This window comes from Budorcas taxicolor, chromosome 1 (assembly GCF_023091745.1).
Source record: "Budorcas taxicolor isolate Tak-1 chromosome 1, Takin1.1, whole genome shotgun sequence".
NCBI lineage: Eukaryota > Metazoa > Chordata > Mammalia > Artiodactyla > Bovidae > Budorcas > Budorcas taxicolor.
Genome location: NC_068910.1, coordinates 124,972,132 through 124,990,316, shown reverse-complemented (window position 1 = coordinate 124,990,316; position 18,185 = coordinate 124,972,132). Strand labels below are relative to the sequence as shown.

General features: G+C 43.8%; 1 protein-coding gene across 1 annotated transcript in view; it reads right to left on the bottom strand.

Moving 5' to 3' along the window:
- Positions 1–17,856, bottom strand: part of GAP43 (growth associated protein 43) — a 60,018-nt gene extending 42,162 nt beyond the window's left edge. Inside the window, exon 1 of the mRNA XM_052645075.1 lies at positions 17,664–17,856. Coding sequence (XP_052501035.1) covers positions 17,664–17,856 — 193 coding nt within the window. The remainder of the gene's footprint in view (positions 1–17,663) is intronic.
- Between the last annotated feature and the right edge of the window lie 329 nt (positions 17,857–18,185).

Sequence of the window (18,185 nt, the reverse complement as noted above, 5' to 3'; positions counted from 1 at the left end):
GGCAGGAGGAGAAGGGGATGACAGAGGATGAGATGGCTGGATGGCATCACTGACTCGATGGACGTGAGTCTGAGTGAACTCTGGGAGATGGTGATGGACAGGGAGGCCTGGCGTGCTGCGATTCATGGGGTCGCAAAGAGTCGGACACGACTGAGTGACTGAACTGAACTGAACTGAGACAACTAATACAAACTATACAGATAGAGTGAAAGAGACAGAGACAATGAGGGAATCGGAAGGGAAAGGAAAGGCATGGGAAGGAAGAAGAGAATGGGAGTGGGGAGGAAGGAGGGGAAGGAGAACCAGACTAAGACGAGGTCAGCTTAAATGACTGTACAGAGGCATCCAGAAATAAAAATATTTTAAGTACAAACTGGGTCTTCAGCCAGAAAATGCCGAAGTGTAGGTAATTTTTTGGTGCTTGTAATTAATTCCATAAATATGACAAACTCCAGGTTATTTTCCGGTAAATTTCCTTACACAGTCCTAGAGGTAATAGCATTGGTAGTGTATGTTGCTGAGAGAGGAGACAAGGAGAAAAGGTTTCCCAAGATTGGCTGTGAGGGAAGCCACAGAGCATCAGACCACATAGAACTTTGCCCAGCTGGAAATAGAAGAGCTTGCCCCAAACAAGGAACATGTGAGCCCAGGAAACCAGAGATCACTCAGCACATTTAGCACAACCCTTTCAGCTTCTAATAGGGAAAGCTGTGCCCTGAAAATTTTCTTCAGTTGATAGCACGAGTAAATCAGTCAGTGGTCTTGTTTGTATTTGAACTCAGGTCCTCTCCCTTCCTACCCAACTCCAAGTCCAATTTTATTGCATCAGTGACCTCAAATAACTTAGTCTTTCTCGTAGCAGACCGTCCGTAAAGTGTCATGTCAACATCCTGGTTCATCTATTCATTTAACAACACTGAGTGCCTATGCTGGGCACCACAGACATACTAGTGAGCAGACAGAAGCTGTGTCTATCCACACAGGACTCTTTTGTAAATACACTTGTAAAAAATAACCTTATAGTATTTAGCAATCAGCAATTTCCCAAGAATTCAAGGAGACATCTGAACTTTCACCCATCTATAAAGTAAGGATGGTAGGGTGTGTGCTCGGTCATGTCCAACTTTTTGCAGCTCCATGGACTGTAGCCCGCTAGGCTCCTCTGTCCATTGAATTTTCCATGCAAGAATACTGGAGCAAGTTGCCATGCCCTCCTTCAGGAGATCTTCCCAACCCAGGGATCAAATGTCTCTTGCCTCTCCTGCACTGGCAGGAGGGTTCTTTACCACTAGCACCACCACTGGGAAGCCCATATAGTAAGGCCAATAGTCTAAATATGTCAGTTACAGATGGAGGAGGTCCAGAAAAAAGGAGAGCCTGGTATTTAATGGCTTTAAAAAGTCAGTTTATAGTTTCATTAAAATATTTATTTCTTAAACTCAGCTTGGCCACAAATAAGCTTTGTGCTGAGCTCTGATGAAATCCTCTCATTTTTACATGGAGATGTTGCTATCCATGAATTAATGAATGGGGAGCTGCCAATGCAGTTCCTTACAGGCAGGAAGAGGGTCATGATGAGTCACCATAATTTTTTCAGAAATCTTCATTGTTACAGCTGAGAATTTTTACTGAAAATTTCTTTGGGAGCACTGTAATTTGTGAGATCTTAAAGGAAACCAAGGTATGGAAAATGTTTACTTCTCAACTAAGGCTAAAATCTTGGATGAATATTGGTTTGAAGGAGATGAAGGGAACCGTTTCACTAACTTGCTGTTTTTGTTATTGTTGGTTTAGTTGCTAAGTCGTGTCTGACTCTTTTGCAACCCCATGGACTATAGCTTGTCAGGCTCCTCTGTCCAGGGGTTTCCCAGGCTCTTACCTGGAGAGGGTCGCCATTTCCTTCTCCAGGGGATCTTCTTGACCCAGGGATCAAACCCAGTGGATTCTTTACCACTGAGCCACTAGGGAAGCCTACTAACTTTCTGGGATCTAGTCAAATTTTAAGGTCCATTCAGTGAAAGGGCAATACTTTTCATCACCATTTAAGAATCACAGATAAGAAAGCCAGATAAAAGAAACAGCTATCTCATACCCAATATTAAGCTCTGGTTAATAATTTCCTTTTTCTCTGGGGGAAGAGGAATGGACAAATTAGGATTCAATCTAAGATGGCCAAACATTTGCATTTATTATGTTACAAAAGAGCTTTAGGCAAAAATCTATAAACGCCTAATTTTCAGAACTAATATAACATCAGCCATTCAACTGGGACACTTCAATTCATTTAGCTTTTTGCAGTTATCACAGGAATACTTCAGCCTTCCAAATACAGAAAAATGTGGCCCTGTATCTACTCCTGCTAGCTCTTAATACTACAATGATAATACTTTACATTTTCTCTGAAACAGGATTGAATTTTAAATACTTTTAAAAAGTCATTGATGTGCATCAGTTCTTATTTCTAAGAATATCTTTAGTAAACCAAAATATTTTCAATTTGATTGAGCAAAAGATTTTTCCAAGAAGCCAGATTGAAGGGCCAGAGAGATCAGAACCAGAGTCAAGTATGGATGGATCTGTACAAATCTAATAAATATCTACTTATGGCTCACTATTTTTGTTAATAATGTTTGAGGGGAAATTCACATAAGAAAGTTTCACTCTGTTTTTCTATTTAGTTGGCTTTGAGCATAGTTGATAGCATATACTTTAGGAGACATGTCCAAGTATTAAAGAAACCCTCAGTGGAGTTTCTGTACTTGCACTGAATCTAGTCAAGATCAGAAATCCAGAGAATCCCCCCTTATGGAGGAGCGAAAGGAGGATGGTCCAACCTTGTTCAGTTTTGCAGAGGAAATTCCTCAGGTTTTCAGGCAGTTCTAGGAAAGAAGGTGTCATTTAAAAGATGAATAGGCATAGCTCGGATATGGGGGTCTCTTAACACTCAGTCTGGTTTGAGAGTCTTACTAAGGGTGTGAGGGGATGGGGAACAGGATGTAAATAGATGCAATGAAACTGTTGTGCTCCAGCCAACAATGGCCATCATTTTTTTGAACTCTGATCTTCAGTGCAATGAAGAATTCTTTTAGTTCCTAGACAGTTGGGGGCCCAGACATATGACAACTGGGCAATTCTCTGGGGGAATGTGAGACATCAAGATTGACTTTGCAGGCTTCCCTGGTAGCTCAGTGGTGAAGAATCTGCCTACCAGTGCAGGAGATGAGGGTTTGATTTGGGAAGATGCCACATGCCGTAGATCAGTTAAGCCTGTGCACCACAACTATTGAGCCTGAGCTCTAGAATCCAGGCGGTGCAAATCCTGAGCCCACATGCCATGACGACTGCATAGCCTAAAGCCTGTGCTAGGAAATAAGAGAAGCTGCTGCAGTGAGAAGTTTGTGCACTGCAACTAGAGAGTAGCCTCCATTTCCATAACTAGAGAAAAGCCAGAGCAGTAACGAAGTCCCAGCACATTACACAATTAAAAAATAAACAGAATAAAATTATTTTATAAAAGAGAGAGAGAAATACACTAAGAGTATATCTGCTCCCTTAAAAAAAAAAAAAGAGCTACTTTGCAAATCCTGGCACAGTGGTAGTGAGGGGATTCTCTTTTCCTCTTCAGGTGCAGCATGTGGCACAGCACTGCAGTTCCAGAGTCGTGATAAGTGGGCAAGAAATGCTCACTGATTGACTGACTATGTAAAAAACCCAATAATCCCACAAAGGAAACTGGAATAATGATGTGAACTTTTCAAATAATGGACACTGATGAAGATATGGGTCTTCACTCACTTTCTTATATTATTTATTTAACATGTGCCGCCCAGCAACTTCCTAAAGAATATGAAGTGGCACATTCAACACAGTATAAAGCACTGCTGCTGAAGAACTCAGTTTCCATTCAAAAGAGTTATCTTTTATTTTGTGTATGTATAACTCTATTTGTCCCACAAAGACAGATGGAGATGAAGCAAAGAGCATACTATAATTGGCACCTTCTAACAGACGAAAGTCAGCGTACAAAAGGCTTTTTTTGTTCACAGCTGAATCTCCAGTTTCTAGAACGGTGTCTAGCATATAGTAGATGCTCAATTAATATTTGTTGGCTGAATTTAAAATTTGAAACTCAGTTACTGCCATTTCAGAAAGACTGTGATAAGCAAATTAATCTGGGATTAATTTTTGGGTCAACTTTTAACATGCTTCATTTCCCAGTGATGGACTTCAAGAGCATCTGGCTAAGACAAGTATATGTTTGCCCAACACCTAACTGAATAACTGACTTCTTGGGTGAGTTGAACAAAGAATCCCATTATAGAAATGAAAGAGCAGGAATCAGACAAGTCACAAAACTATAGAAATGACATTGATAATTAAAAAAGCACTTAGGAAGGGAAACAAATCTAGGGAAAAAAAAAAAAAAAACAACCAACATATTCATCTTACCCATGGGTTATCTGGAATCATATCAATCAAATTACTTTTCAAATATATATCTCACCTCTTTATAAGTTAAACAGGTGAAAATATTCAGGGAAAGTTGTTGGAGACTCTCCCTTCCTTGTTTAGACTTAATCTGTAAAATGAGCCCCATGGCCTAAGATTGTAGGCTAGAGATGACTGGTCCCTTAGATCTTCAAGGAGGGAAGCCCCTTTCTTCAAATGGGCACTGGGAAGAGGCCAGGGTTAAGAAGAGGTATATACTTCTGCTGGTCTATAAAATTAATGTTTTTGAATTATAGTCCTAGAGGAGACTCTTGAAAGTCCCTTGGACAGCAAAGAGATCAAACCTGTCAATCCTAAAGGAAATCAACTCTGAATACTCATTGGAAGGACTGATGCTGAAGCTCCAATACTTTGGCCACCTGATGTGAAGAGCCAACTCATTGGAAAAGGCCTTGATGCTGAGAAAGATTCAGGGCAGGAGGAGAAGTGGACAACAGAGAATGAGATAGTTGGAAGGCATCTCCAATTCAATGGACTTGAGTCTGAGCAAACTCCAAGAGATAGTGAAGGACAGGGAAGCCTGGTGTTCTACAGTCCATGGGGTTGCCAAGAGTTGGACACGACTTAGCAACAGAGTAACAAATCTCTAAGGGCCCATGCTAGACAGAATAATTTGACTAAACTCTTTCAGAAAAAGAGGACTCCTTGGGTATGGTGAAAGAGGTATAAGTGAGCTAACTGAATCAAGGGTCAAAGTCAGTGGTTCTCAAGCAAATGCCAGCTGAGAGTCAACTCTGAAAGGAAGGGGCCCCACGCTTGAGCAGCAGAAGCAGACGCTGATGAGAGCTGCTGATTGCAGTTCCCGACCTTGGCTTCCCAGGTGGCTCGGTGGTAAAGAATTTGCCTGCCAATGCAAGAAACTTGGGTTCAATCCCTGGGTCCGAAAAGTCCCCTGAAGAAGGAAATGGCAACAGCAACGCACTCCAGTATTCTTTCCTGGGAAATCACATGGACAGAAGGAGCTTGGCAGATGACAGTTCATGGGGTCACAAAAGAGTCAGACATGACTTAGCGACTAAACAACAACAACCTCTACAAGTGATCACTACCTCTTAAGTGGCACGTTGGAAGGAAGGAGAGGTGGACAAGGTGAGGAGATACCAAAGCCTGTTCTAGAAGTCTCTATGCCTACAATGGCCACTGAGCTGGGAACACAATCGAGGGACTCCTTATCAGGCTGCTGGAGCAGCTGAACTCACACCAGATGATGAGTGGGACTGTGAGGCTTCCTCTGCCAACAAGTGAAGAAAGAGGAGAGCAGAGGGCAGCCAATACATCTGGGAAAAGACAGACAAGCCTGACAGGCAGAAAGTCCCTGGTTTCACCATCGCCGGTGAATTCCATCCAGTTGGGCATTCCCAAGAGCAAACCACACCCCAAGCTGCTGGAGAAGGTTCCCAGAGCCAACCAGGAGGAAGAGAAGCCCCAGAACCCAGTGAACCTGACCAAAAGCTCTGCTTTCCTATCAGGTAAGACTCTGCAAAATATCTCCGGTTCAGGAAATTAAAACACAATGTGATAAATATTTAATTAAATCGCCATATTCTTCCTACTATACTGACTATCGATGACTGGTTTATTCTTTTCTTAATTAAACTTCTTTCATTATGAAATGTAATTTACTACATTCTAAGTCAGTCTCTGCTCTCTGCTAAGTCACTTCAGTCGTGTCAGACTCTGTGCGACCCCATAGACGGCAGCCCACCGGGCTCCCCTGTTCATGGGATTCTCCAGGCAAGAACACTGGAGTGGGTTGCCATTTCCTTCTCCAATGCATGAAAGGGAAAAATGAAAGGGAATTTGCTCAGTCGTGTCCAACTCTTCGCGACCCCATGGACTGCAGCCTACCAGGCTCCTCTTTCCATGGGATTTTCCAGGCGAGAGTACTGGAGTAGGCTGCCATTGCCTTCTCCTCTAAGTCAGTAGTACTGTATAAATTTTTTTCAGTGAACAGATGAGTGAGAGAGACACTCCTCATTCACTCTGCTGTATGTCCTTCCCCAAATAGTGCCACTGTTGGTCTACGGCCCTGGTTTTTCCTTCTTTGTGCTTATATGAACCTGACATACATTTTTATCTCATTATTAGCCAAATTGTCCCCTGGACTATACAGGGGAAGCAGGGCTTTGTCAGTTTTGTATAATCCTCAAAGCCTTGGTAGGTAAAACAGGGCTGGCACATGGTTGATGCCCCCAAAATATTTATTTGTGGTTGTTGTTAAGTGACTCCATGCTGTGCTGTGTTAGTGATCAGCGAGCATGTAAATGGGCAGCATCCAGAAAACTGCCTGGGTGTCATTGCTTCTCTCTGGAAAACTAATGCTTGGGGTTTTGTCGAACTACTCCCCAGCAGCCATAGCTCTCTCTCCTCTTAATTTATAGTGAGCATACCACATATATAGTTAGTATTTAAATTCAGTTCTCATCAAAATCCTGTGAGCAATACATCACTGTGTCTGCTTTATAACCAAGGTAAACTGGGAAACAGAAAGCTGTTATCCAGTGTCTAAAGACTGGGCTTGCCCTCAGTTCCTGTCTTTGTTCAGTGCTGTAATGAAAAAAAAACAAAACTGTCTTTTAAATTGTTTTATTTATTCATTTTTGGCTGTGCTGGGTCTTTGCTGCTGCACGGGCTCTTCTCTAGTTGCAGACAGCAGGGACTGCTCTCTAGCTTTGGTGAACGGGCTTCTCATTGCAGTGGCTTCTCCGGTTGTGGAGCCTGCCTGCTCCAGGCTCAATAGTTACGGTGCACGGGCTTAGCTGCTCCATGACACATGGGATCTTCCCAGACCAGGAATCAAATCTATGTCTTCTGCATTGGCAGGTGGATGCTTTACCACTGAGCTGCCAAGGAAGCCCTACTTAAGGCTTTTTAAAATAGACTGTAGGAAGCCAATATTCCCTGGTGGTAAGAGCATAGGCTCTACAGTCAGATATACATAGGTTCAAATCTTGTCTCTGACACTTAATTACCAGCTCCTCATCTAGGGCAAGTTAACCTCAGTTTCCTTACCTGTGAAAGTGAAAGTCACTTAGTCATAGTCCGACTCTTTGCGACCTCATGGACTGTACAGTCCATGAAATTCTCCAGGCCAGAATACTGGAGTAGGGAGCTGTTCCTTTCTCTAGGGTTTCTTCCCAACCCAGGGATCAAACCCAGAGTCCAGATCCTTATCTCTATAGTACTATCTATACTCAGAGAGAGAAAAAAAAATCATCTAAAGTGTGCCATAAAACTCAATCTAGTTCTTTCCTGTCCTTGGGAAGGGGGCAGATCTGTTTATACTGTCAAGGGTAAATCACAATCCCTCTCTCCTAACATACACCAATCCTCTTTAACTTTACCTGTGTCTAAACCACCACACAATCCAGCATCTTTGTGATGGAAATTCACTTAAACAAGAAGTGTGTTCATTCTCAAAATGTACCTTTTACTTGACACCCCTACCCCCATCCAACAACAACAGAAAAAATCTGATATAGCTACTATTTCACATCTCTGTCTCACTATCTGTCTATAGGTCTTCCACATCAGGAAAACAATTGCCCTGTAGGTTCTGAGAGCTCCTCTGTCTACTCATCCTTGGTGAAAGCTGTGAATGCAGCTGCCAGAAAACTTTGTGGGAGGTTAGCTTAGGAGCATGTGGTCCCAAGGAGAGGGAGATCAAGATGTGGGGCTTCCAACTCTACCCAGTGCGTGCCTGTTGGATGTTAGTGAAGCTCCTCCAAGTATCATTGTACCTAGCACACACCTAACATGTCATTAGGGTGCACGGCAGTATGAAACATAGCTGGCAAAAGATGGAAACGAACCTGAGATGCTATTTGCTTTAAAAAAGATGACAGTAAATTGAATTTACATATTTCAGGTTATGAAGTACTTTCCACCTCATAAAACTGTTCCTTGAGGAATTACAATGAAGTAGGCTGAGCAAGTATGCTTTCCCCTTCATAAACCGAAGCAACTGAAACACAGATTGGTGGAAAGGCCAACAAATACTAGAGCAGATCTTAAGCCCAGGTTTTCAATCTCCTTGAATTTTAAGGAACCTAACAGAATTCAATCTAAGAATTCAATACAAAACACTCCAAAAAAGAAGAGTCACTGAATAGTAGCAATGCTAATATCAGCACTAAGACTACTTGAAGTACTTTGTAATGAACAGAATTGGTCTACATTCCAGGTCTTCTAACAGATGGCTCCAGAATCTCTGTATAGGAGGGATTAGGAGCAGGAACATGTTTGAAAGGGGGAAGTGGGTGATTTTTCTTGAAACTGCACTTGCACAGCAAGCATACTGCTTTGTATAGTGTGCTTATTTCTATGAGGTGACTAGTGGGATGATTTTGCAGGCACATTGCTATCTGTCAACAGTAATTTGCACATGACTTAATGGTCTACATCAATCACCAGGTATGTGATTGCCCATTTAGAACAGCACGTGAGAAGTCAAGAAAAACAAAAAAGAACAACATGCTTTCTTTCTGATTCTAGAATATATGTTGTATTCTTTCATGTGCGGAAAAAACAAATGAATATTTTTGGTGAGGGGGGTGGGGATGTCAGTTCAATGGCATACAGTTTCAAGACAAATAGACTTATTTCCATCTTAACTGAAATTCTGTCCCCAAGCTTTTGGATAGTATAAGGGCAAACATACAAGACTCTAGAAAAATCGATAAATCACAACTGAATCTAAATTTGCTAATGTTGTTAATCTTGTCACTCTTCTTCTCTTGCCCCTCCCTCTGTTTTTAGGCGTCAAATTCTCTTTAGGTCATATTCCCTGGCATGGTTTTTGGCTCAAACAATTCATGTTCAAATCCTGGTTCAGCCATGGTTTAAATATATGACCTGCAATAAATGACTTAATTTCTTCAGAATTTAGCTTCTACATCCACCGTATAGATACTAACATTTACCGTGCAGACTTTCTTGAGGATGAAAGAAAACAGTATTTGTAAAACGTCTGCTTTTAAAAACTCAATAAATAATTGCCTGGAAGAAGACAATACAAGTGAAGTGAAAGTTGCTACTTTCTAGAGACTAAGGATTAGATGCATTGTTGGATAAATATTTTATAGTTTTCTGTCTCTGATAGATTATGGAGGAATTTTTTAGGGCTATGCATATTTCATAAAAATAACAAATGCTTCTCTCAAAAAGCCTCTTTAAAGGTACTATAAAATACCCTCTGAGGGTATTTTATTCTAATAATAAATTGAAGAATTATATAGTACCATGTGCCAACTACTCTTCTAGGCACTTTATTATGTGTTATAAAAATAGATTTATTAAATTTAATTTTATTTTATAGGTCAAGGGGCTTAGGCATAGGGACATTAAATAACTTGCTCAAAATCACATAGCTAGTAAGTAACAGAGTTTGAACTCGAAACTTTGCACAGTTGCATGGGAGGTAAAATGACCCCAGGAAAACAGGGCTGGTGCACTCACGGCACACGCTGTCTCCAGCCTCCCAGGCAAGGTGAAAGGCAGAGTGGATGGTGGGAGAACCCAGAGCATGACTCGGTCATGGACAGTGCCTGCCAAGGCTGAGCCAGTTACCAGTGTCGAAAAGAACAGGCTTCAGAACTGTCACCCCCAATTTCATAGTTCTCGTAAAATCGATTTACAACAGAAAAGTACAAATACATTTTTAAAGCAGGGGCTATGGTATCGTGACCTCATCACCCTGGTGATGCTGTGAGTCATTTTCCTTGTGAAGATTTTGACAGGGAAGGTTCACACTTGCGATGCTGAGAACAGCTCAGAGACCAGGTTTCCTATTAATCCTGAAAGCAAGAGAAAGAAAACACCGGAACAGAGGAAGCAATCTTGGGGGAAGTGTGAGGGGAGGGCCTCAGGTCAGGAATCAGGTCTATTTAATTACATGAGAAAAGCAGATGAATAAACTGGAGTCACTCTTATACTTATCAGAGGAAATGGGCTGAGCAGGTGGGAAAGATTTATTCAAAAGTCTGAGGATTTAAATCCAGAGTTCCTGAATTAAACATTGACTTTTTCTTGAACCAACTATTCCTGTTACTTGACTCACAATTGTACTGAGGCAGATAGAGAAATGTATCTAGAACTATTCCATGGACATCATACTTGCTCTGATTATATTCTCAAAAAAAATCATACTATTTATCCCACACCACTTCTTGGGAGATGAGTTTAGTGACAATGCTCATCATGGCACAAAGAATCAGCTTTGTGGTTCTACAAGAAGAAAACACTGCACCCTTTGAAGCCATCAAAGAGAAAATTCCATTTGTTTTTGAAACTAGGTAAGCAAATTCTCCAACTTGAAGGTTTGTTTGCTAATCTCTGGGGCAGGATTTACCTTTAGGTTAAACTCCATAGGCTTCCCACTGAAAATCGTTCCTCACTCCCCGAGGTCTGTGACTTCACTCACAATTTGGCCCTCACCAATATCTGCCTCTGCATATCCATGCATCTGTCATTTTTTCATTGTGGTAATCAATGTACATATTCCTCAAACTCTCCATTACTATGTAAACTCTCTGAGGACAGAAATATTCTCTTAATGATAGAGGCTACTTCATTGAGGCTACTCAATAGATATTGTGATTTATGGTAAAAAATAAATATCGATCTTCATTCCCACTTTGGACACAGAGCTCCGAAAACCTTTGGAATTTCCTGTGATGAGAGGAATAAAGGTGTCTTTTGTTATATTAATGAAGTGACTGCTTGAGGGTCTGGGGGAGACTGGTTGCCAGCAAAACCAGCCACATGATTAGAGGGTTGGGGCTTTCGTCCCACCCTCTGACCAGCTGAAAGGCTAGAAGGTCTGGAGGTTGAATCAGTCATCAGTGGCCAGTGGTTTCATCAATTATGTCTGTGTCATGAAGCTTCCATAAAAAACGCAAAACAGGGTTTGGTTCACCACAAACCTGCGTATCTATGAGAATGGTGTGCTCAGTGTCCTTTCCCACACCTTGCCTTAGGCCCCTGTTCCATCTGACTGTTCTTGAGTTATATAATCTGTTTTAATAAACTGGTGAACTAGTGAGTAAAGGAGCTTCCTGAGTCCTGGAAGCTATGTGTGTGCGTGTGTGCTCAGCTATGTCTGACTTGTTGCAACCCCATGGACTGTAGCCCACAAGGCTCCTCTATCCATGGGATTTCCCAGGCAAGAATACTGAAGTGGGTTGCCTTTCCCTTTTCTAGGGGTTCTTCCTGACTCAGGGATCAAACCTGGGTCTCCTCTGTCTCCTGCATTGGCAGTGGACTAGGATTCTTTACCACTGCACCCACGTGGGCTTCCCTGGTAGCTCAGCTGGTAAAGAATCTGCCTGCAATGTAGGACACTTGGGTTCAATTCCTGGGTCAGAATCAACCCAGGCAGGGGCAGGCCTGTGAGCTCACAGCACGCCAGCTGCACTCCTAGAACAGGGAAATTCCCCTGGAGAAGGCATAGGCTACCCACTTCAGTATTCTTGGGCTTTCCTGGTGGCTCAGGTGGTAAAGAATCTGCCCATAACGCGGGAGACCTGGGTTTGATCCCTGGGTTGGGAAGATCCCCTGGCAGAGGGCATGGCAATCCACTCCAGTATTCTTGCCTGGAGAATTCCCACGGACATAGGAGCCTAGTGGGCTACAGCCCATGGGGTTGCAAAAAGGCGCACATGACTGAATGATTAAGCAGAGCAGAGCAACCACCTGGGAAGCTGCTCTAGCAAATTAATCAAATCCAAGGAGGGGGTCATGGGAACCTTGATTTATAGCCAGTCTGTAAGAGGTACAGGTAATAACATGGACTTGCAATTGGATCCTGAGTAGAAGGGGGTTGTTGGAACTTCTGGTTAAGTAGCCAATCAATCAGAAGCACAGGGAACAGCCAGGGCTTGAGACTGGTATCTGAAGTGGAGGGTGTCTTCCAGGACTGAGCATTTACCAGTGGAATCTGCTGTCTCTGGGTAGATGGTGGTGGAATTGAATTGATTGTAGGATACATAGCTGGCATCTGGGGAATGGCTGTTGGTGTGGGACAGCCCCTCCACTGCCACATTGGAATTGGGTTCAGGACCCTAATTCTAGAGGCTGACATTTATTGATCACTTTGCTAAGGCACTGAGCTAAAGGTTTTGCATGGAAAATCTCGTAACAAATGCATGAGGTAGGTATTATGCTAATTATAATGTATGAGATAAGTGACATTATTTTTTACAGATGACAAAACTATACTTGGGGAGGTTCCATATTTAATAAGTGTAGTGCTCTGATTTGATTATTTAGGCAGTTAGACTCCAGAGCTCACCCTCTCTACCACTCTACCCCTGTTTCACATAGTAAGGCCTTAATAAAAGTCTGGTGAAGGTGTGTTATAGTTTGGATTAAATTGTTTCTTTCCTGAGAATAGTTGATAATAAGGAAGACTGAAAAAACTGACAGAGCAACTCAAAGAGCCACAGCAGAGGACGTCAGAGGCAGGTAAGCTTCTAGAAGGGAGACATGAGACGTGGGTGCCACTGAAGCTGAACTGCTTTATTATTATGTGTTTTTTTGCCGCACTGCAAGGCATGTGGGATCTTAATCCCCCTACCAGGGATCGAACCCAGTACCGCTTGCATTGGAAGCACGAGGTCTTAACCACTGGACCGCTAGGGAAGTCCTAAGCTTGCCTACCTTCGAAGAGTCCTGCCCTGTCATTGCTCAACTGTTTGCTCAGCTGAGAGGGTGCACAGAGGCACTCAGACCTGAATGTGGGTAGACAGCTAGAGAAATGCAAGGTAGAAGCAATCCCTGGGGAAATGCACAAAGAGACCTGCTGAGCCCCAGGGTTAGGGTCAGGCCTGTGAGCTTGCAGCACACCAGCTGCACTCCCAGAAGGAGAGAAATGAGCTGCAGCTGGGAGGCCACTTGTGCGAGAGAAAAAAGACTTTTTTTAACCATCAGAATTGAGCCCGTTGCTTATGTGTAAGAGGTTTTGTGGAAGCAACTTAAATGGTGCTAAGTCACTAGACAAAAGATCACACCCTCTAGCTCAAGTCCCTGTCTCTAGGGACTCTCTCCAACAGTCTCAGGTCTGGGTGAGGACAGAGCAGTGAAAGGCATCCTGATCAGCTGAGGGAGCATAGCGACCTGGTAACAGGAAAAACAAGGGCTCCTGAAATCCCCAGGGCTGTTCTGCCACTGAGAAAGGAAAGGCAAGGAGGAAAGATGCTGGCTGCTGTTCTGCCGCTCAGTACATGGAGTGACCGCGTCCACGCTTCCAAGAGCTGGCTCCCCGCTCCCGCCGTCCCCGCCCCCCACATCTATTCATCAGGATCTGCATTCCCACGAATTTTTGCACATCACCGTGTGAAATGTCCTGGCCTATGGTGCTCAAACTAAACACGCTTGTCCTGGAAGATCCACAGTTCCTTTTGAATATTTCTCCAAACGAAAAGTACAATTTCAGAGATGTCTCTATTATGGAATTCAGAGAAATAAGAAGCAGCAGATAAATTAGCTAAAGCCATGAATTGGCAATCAGGAGACGAGTAGATTGTAAATCTGACATGTCCCATTCTACTGTAACCCCACAGAAGTTTCTGTTTCTCTGGGCCTCAGTTTCTGTATCTGTATCCTGAGGGGGTTGACTAGGAGAGTCAAGACTCAAACAGCCAAAGTATCAAAGTCCTAGTTGTGATACCACTCAGGGCCTTGTGGAGCACCTGGGCACAGGGCCTTTCTGTGTTCCCCATTTCTTAGATTATAGCAAACAGCCTTCCTTCAGCTTCCATGATCTTCCCTGAGTTCCACTGGGCAGATTCAAGTAGTTGTTAATTGGGGAAGGGAGGGGATGCAAGATCAAGGAGAAAACAGTCAAGGGCAGCCTTGTGGCAAGGTCCTATTGCCCCATCAGGGAATTGTTGTTGTTCAGTTGCTAAGTCATGTCCAATTCTTTGAAACCCCATGGACTGTAGCCCACCAGGCTCCTCTGTCCATGGGATTTCCCAGGCAAGAATAGTGGAGTGGGTTGCCATTTCCTTTTCCAGGGGATCTTCCTAACCCAGGGATAGAACCCAGGTCTCCTGCTTGACAGGGGGATTCTTTACCACTGAGCCACCTGAGAAGCCCCAATCAAGGGATAAACACAACAGGACCTTTGAGCTATTTTGCAGACACTGAAGCCCCCTTCAGGTGGAAGAAGTTAATGATTAAAGATAATATGTTGCCCACTAGCATGTAGACCCCAAACCAGCTCGACCTGAAGGCTGATGATATTGACTTCTACTTGCCTCATCACCAACCCAACAGAAGAATGTCCACAAGCTGACAAAGCCATCTTTGAACCATCACTATAAAAGTTGTCACTGTCTTCCCCAAGTGGGGACACATGGTTTTAAGGGCATGGGCCTGCTGTGTCCCCCTTTGCCTGGCAAAGCGATAAAGCTATTGTTTTCTACCTTACCCACAATCTTTCTGTCTCCAAGATTTGATTGGCACCAGTGTATACAGAAGTGAGCTTTCGGCATCAACTGTGTGCAAATGTATATGTGTTCCATTTTTCTATTCTCCTAAGAAGGAAAGCCTCAGAGAAGTTTCCTGTGATCTAATCTTACTCTGAAATGGACAAGGTCTCCCCCATACACGTTAACATCAACTGTTACTTAACTTTTAAAATGAGTTATGTAATACATTGAACATATCATGAGACTAAGATATTTCTGAAAAGTACCAGTCCCCAGAGAGAATCACCAAAGTAAGTGAGCACAGAATTTGTCCACTGGCCAGGACCCCATGTGCCAAGACTCTTGATTCTAACACATTTCAAGATGTCTTTACTTGCATGCTCTGTGAACCAGCAAATGACCTTCCTCATTTGGAAAACAGATACCATCTTCCTTTCAGCACCTAATTCAAACTCTCTCAGAATGCAAGAACACATCTTTTATCAGTCAGCAAAAAGCTTGAGCGCTGAAGAATTGATGCTTTTGAACTGTGGTGTTGGAGAAGACTCTTGAGAGTCCCTTGGACTGCAAAGAGATCCAACCAATCCATCCTAAAGGAAATCAGTCCTGAATATTCACTGGAAGGACTGATGTTGAAGCTGAAACTCCAATACTTTGGCCACCTGATGGGAAGAACTGACTCATTGGAAAAGACTCTGATGCTGGGAAAGATTGAAGGCAGGAGGAGAAGGGGATGACTGAGGAAGAGGTGGTTGGATGGCATCACCGACTCAATGGACATGAGTTTGAGTGAACTCCAGGAGTCAGTGCTAGACAGGGAGGCCTGGCTTGCTGCAGTCCATGAGGTAGCAAAGAGTCAGATAAGAGTGAGCGATTATACTGAAAAAGCTGCACTTTCCCCAAAGGCCTTTGTGTGAAAGCAAAGCCTTGTATAGGAACACCTTACTTGACAATTTTTAAAGCCAAAAGATGTATGGAAAATCTGAATGAAATCTACTGTCCTAGTTGGGGGAAAAGAAATCTGAGACTGCTAAAAATAAATAAACAAGATATGCAAAATACTCATCCAGTGCCGCAGTTGGCTTCAACCTATTTAAACATGAAAAAGAGGTCAGAACACAGGGAGAGAAAGCTCTAACTCCCCTCAGCTTCAGACCCTCATCACTTGTAAATGGAGTTGATTTTCCTTCCCCTGCAGCTCATCCATCCTCCCAGGTCAAGATGAAGCCACTCCTGCCCAGGGTGCTAGGTCAGCAAACTGAAATTTAAGTTTATTTTTGTGTGCCTGTAAATGACCCATGTGACCAGAATCACAGTGTAACCAGCCAATTCCCAAATGCTGAGTCAGCTATGGGCTCTATACTTGTTTCTTTCTTATTTTTTACCATATAAAAGCATCCTGATTTCTGCCCTATTTTGCAGGTGCCCAGACCCTTGAGATCAGAGACTACTGGCCTCATGAAGTGAATAAAGTCTGGTTCAGTTCAGTTCAGTTCAGTCGCTCAGTTGTGTCCAACTCTTTGCGACCCCATGAATCGCAGCACGCCAGGCCTTCCTGTCCATCACCATCTCCTGGAGTTCACTCAGACTCATGTCCATCGAGTCAGTGATGCCATCCAGCCATCTCATCCTCTGAGGTCCCCTTCTCCTCCTGCCCCCAATCCCTCCCAGCATCAGAGTCTTCCAATGAGTCAACTCTTCGCATGACGTGGCCAAAGTACTGGCTTTAGCATCATTTAGCAAAGTTTCAGCTTTAGCATCATTCCTTCCAAAGAAATCCCAGGGCTGATCTCCTTCAGAATGGACTGGTTGGATCTCCTTGCAGTCCAAGGGACTCTCAAGAGTCTTCTCCAACACCACAGTTCAAAAGCATCAATTCTTCAGTGCTCAGCCTTCTTCACAGTCCAACTCTCACATCCATACATGACTACTGGAAAAACCATAGCCTTGACTAGACGGACCTTAGTCGGTAAAGTAATGTCTCTGCTTTTGAATATACTATCTAGGTTGGTCATCACTTTTCTTCCAAGGAGTAAGTGTCTTTTAATTTCATGGCTGCAGTCACCATCTGCAGTGATTTTGGAGCCCCCCAAAATAAAGTCTGATACTGTTTCCACTGTTTCCCCATCTATTTCCCAGTCTGTTTATATCACCTTAATTTTTTAAAGTCATTTTTTAAAGTTATTTAATGAATGAAACATGCATGCTGGTGCCATGATTCCAGGCTAAGAGAAAATCTCACAGTATAAATTTGGCCACATCTAGAGAAAGTGTCTCAGTTCTTCCCACCTGCTCCATTTACCATCCTTCCCCCATCCCCACCCCCACCCCCACCCCCACCCCCACCCCCACCCGAAAGTAACTCATTTGCAGTTGTCTCTGGAGCTTGTGTTTCATCCTGGGAAATGGAAAGCTCAAGCGAGAAAATGTGGTTAACTTTTTCTTTCAATAATGAAGGCTCATTGTTTCTGGCCCTGACCTTAGTTGATTTTCTAGCCTATGTTGTAACGTAAGGACAAGGTACTCCTGTTCAGTTTCCAAAGGTCTTTTCCTGCTGATACATAGAAACCTCCCTGTCCGCTGCTCCCAGCCCTCTAAAGAAACAGGTGCCAACAGCCAGAGCCGTGCAAACGTGCTCCTTGCAGCCCCCAAACAAGGGAAAACTGGGAGGGACCGGAGTGGGACTTGCAATTGACCCAGCTTTCTCTCTTCTGCCTTCCTCACCTGCAGTGTAACCTAGACGTGACTGGGGGCTTGGTCCCTGGTAAACTGGGCGGCTGTGCTGCTGCCGGCGGACTGACGAGGAGGAGCCGGCGCATAGCGCCTCACGCACCCCCTCTCGCACTGCACAGCCACCGAGCGGCCTGGGGCGCCGGCTGATGCTTTTGTCGTCCCAGCAGCTGAAAGAAGCAATCATTTCCCCAGGAGAGTTTGTGAATGCTCGTTAAGATAAAACAAAACTCCCCACTCTTCCGGGGGCGCTGGAATTCTCTCCCGAGGTTTGGGGTATTGGAGGAGGGGGTCCGAGCCACGCCCTGAGGTCCCCAGGGTACCATCGGCCCAGCCACTCCCGCTGCCAAGGACGAGGATGTCGGGAGGGGCTGATGAAGAGAAACAAAGGGATGAGGTCACCCTAAAGAGAGGCCGGAGGAAACGCCTAAGGGAGGAAAAAATGAGATGGGAAGAGTGACTATGGGACGGAAACCGGAGTCGAAATGCGGAGGGGGCGTGGTGGGGGGGAGGAGG